Source organism: Seriola lalandi, unplaced genomic scaffold (genome assembly GCF_002814215.2).
Source record: "Seriola lalandi dorsalis isolate HSWRI2012SDOR001 ecotype SW California unplaced genomic scaffold, Sedor1 jcf7180002053756, whole genome shotgun sequence".
In the NCBI taxonomy this organism is placed as follows: Eukaryota; Metazoa; Chordata; class Actinopteri; order Carangiformes; family Carangidae; genus Seriola; species Seriola lalandi.
This window is the reverse complement of record NW_019524309.1, coordinates 41,937-44,487: the sequence shown is the minus strand read 5'-3', so window position 1 is coordinate 44,487 and position 2,551 is coordinate 41,937. Positions and strand designations below refer to the sequence as shown.

General features: G+C 45.2%; 1 protein-coding gene across 2 annotated transcripts in view; it reads right to left on the bottom strand.

Moving 5' to 3' along the window:
* The window catches only part of mplkip (M-phase specific PLK1 interacting protein), a 4,114-nt gene extending 1,806 nt beyond the window's left edge, over positions 1-2,308 (bottom strand). Inside the window, exons 1-2 of one of the 2 annotated variants that reach the window (XR_015436960.1) lie at positions 1,822-2,308; positions 121-603 (exon numbers count right to left, since the gene is read on the bottom strand). Coding sequence is in view for 1 of the 2 variants with exons in the window: in XM_023401794.2 (XP_023257562.1) it covers positions 490-603; positions 1,822-2,148 (441 nt within the window). In the remaining variant the exon portion in view is untranslated. Of the gene's footprint in view, positions 1-6; positions 604-1,821 lie in introns of those variants that run through there. The other variant, XM_023401794.2, reaches the window with a different exon arrangement.
* Positions 2,309-2,551: the final 243 nt, after the last annotated feature.

Below are 2,551 nucleotides of genomic sequence, written 5' to 3'. Positions count from 1 at the left end.
TGTTTCCTGTCATGTTGTGTCTGGTTGCAGTTGTTGTTGTTTACTGTCATGTTGCGTGTCTTGCTGCAGCTGTTGTTGTTTCCTGTCATGTTGTGTCTGGTTGCAGTTGTTGTTGTTTACTGTCATGTTGTGTCTGGTTGCAGCTGTTGTTGTTTCCTGTCATGTTGTGTCTGGTTGCAGCTGTTGTTGTTTCCTGTCATGTTGTGTCTGGTTGCAGCTGTTGTTGTTTCCTGTCATGTTGTGTCTGGTTGCAGCTGTAGTTGTTTCCTGTCATGTTGTGTCTGGTTGCAGCTGTTGTTGTTTCCTCTGATGTTGTGTCTGGCTGCAGCTGTTGTTGTTTCCTGTCATGTTGTGTCTGGTTGCAGCTGTAGTTGTTTCCTGTCATGTTGTGTCTGGTTGCAGCTGTTGTTTCCTCTGATGTTGTGTCTGGCTGCAGCTGTTGTTGTTTCCTGTCATGTTGTGTCTGGTTGCAGTTGTTGTTGTTTACTGTCATGTTGCGTGTCTTGCTGCAGCTGCGTCTGCTGCTCTGATCGGCTGCAGAGCTGCCCAGGGATCCTGCAGCATCGATGGACTGAAGTATTTCTCCACTGAAGAGTCTGAGGACTGGAAACACACAAACACACAACATTTATCTAACGACTGAAGCTAAAACAAACAGATGATTTGATCAGACAAACAGTTTGACTCCACCGACATCAACAGTTCAGACGGTTTCTAGTGTTTTCATCAATTACAGGAAACATGAGAAGAGCCATGAAGAAAACTGAGGTTCACAACCTGCTCTGTCTGTTATGATGAAAAATACAATAAAATGAATATTTTATAAAGGGCAGAAACTGTATCTCATTCAATACAATCATCACTAATGACCACACTGTGTTTCAGTCTTTTCTGGCTGTTCTGTCACTGATGATGCTCAGGCTAGAAACACAGTATCCCCCAAACCTCTGATTCACCTTCAGTCATCCCCCATGGCCACCACCCCGCCCCACCCCCGAGGACACGTGGTCAACCCAGAAACCAAGCACCCTGAAGACTGTGACCCCCCCTCCCCCCACTGAAACTCTTTACATCTAACAACGAATGAATCACGAGTCACACTGTGTTACACTTCTACTACTACTATTACTGCTATTACTATTGTTACTACTACTTCTACTATCAATACTGCTGCTACTTCAAGTTTTATTAATAATGATGATACAGGAGCATGACTTCTTGTTTGGCTCTCAGTTGATCCACATCAACAGAAACTGATCTGGATCCATGTTTCGACCGGATCAGGTCCTGACTTAATAATCTTTCTCCTCTCAGTATAATTGTAACAACAATAATAACAATAAAACGTAACTTTACTTGTATAACAACTTTCATAAAAGAAATGCTGCACAAAGGGCTTTACAACAAAGAAATGACCTGCACCTAGTCCTTCACATGGAAAGACATCAAATTAATATAAAAACATGTCATCAATTATCTTACATTGATCTAAAATGAAAAAATATTAAAAAACATTCACATAAAACTATATAAAGTAATGAATAAAATACTAAATCATTAAATAAGAAGACATTTAAAAGAAGTGCTGAGCACTGCATAAATGTGGCGCAAAGTAAAGAATTTCTGAGCCAGTTAAAGGCTAAAGTGAAGAAATAAGTTTTGAGTTTTCTTTTAAAAATACTCTCTGATATCTACATCTATAGACATTTATACCTGATATCTATAGAGTGTGTTGCACAGTTTTGGACCGGAACTGACAAAGGCTGCATTCCCAGTTTTCCTAGAGCTGTTGCTAGTGTAAATAAACACCTGAAACTTTACCTGGAACTTCTGAGCTGAACCGGGACTGAAGGACTGCGGCCGCCGGAAACCGTCCCCTCTGCGCCGCATCTGTCCTCCGAAGCCCCGGGACCCGCTGCCAAACCTGGCCGCAGAACCGTCCCAGCATCCTCGGTTAGAACCCGGAGAATAAATCGGGGAACCCGGAGAGTAAGTGGGGCAGCCCCGGGGAGAACCTCCGCGATAGCCGGACCCTCCATACGGGGAGCGAGCTCCGGGAAAACCCCAGCAGGAGACCGGGGAGGGAAACCTTCCCGCCGGACGCGGAGCTCCGGGACTCCGCTGGGGTCTGACCGGAGCACGGTACATCTGAGCGGCTAAAAAAATGAAGGGAGATCCGAAGTACCGAAAGAGATGTCGTGGACTAGAATAGCGCCAGAAGACCACAACAAACCCAGAAGAAGCCCGGAGTATTCTGTTTCTGGAAGATCACTACAACAACAACACACTGCGACTCAACCGGAACCGGAATTACACAGAGTTCTCCTCCCGGTCCTACAGCTGCAGCGCCACCCAGCGGCCAACAGGATCACTGCAGCAGAGGAAGCCTGTCTTGTACGCACGCGCGCGCGCGTAAACACACACACACACACACACACACACACACACACACACACACACACACACACACACACACACACACACAAAGTAAGATAGAGTGTTTCTAATCTGTGTTTGAGTTGTTGACATCGAGTGAAGAACAGACAGAGTT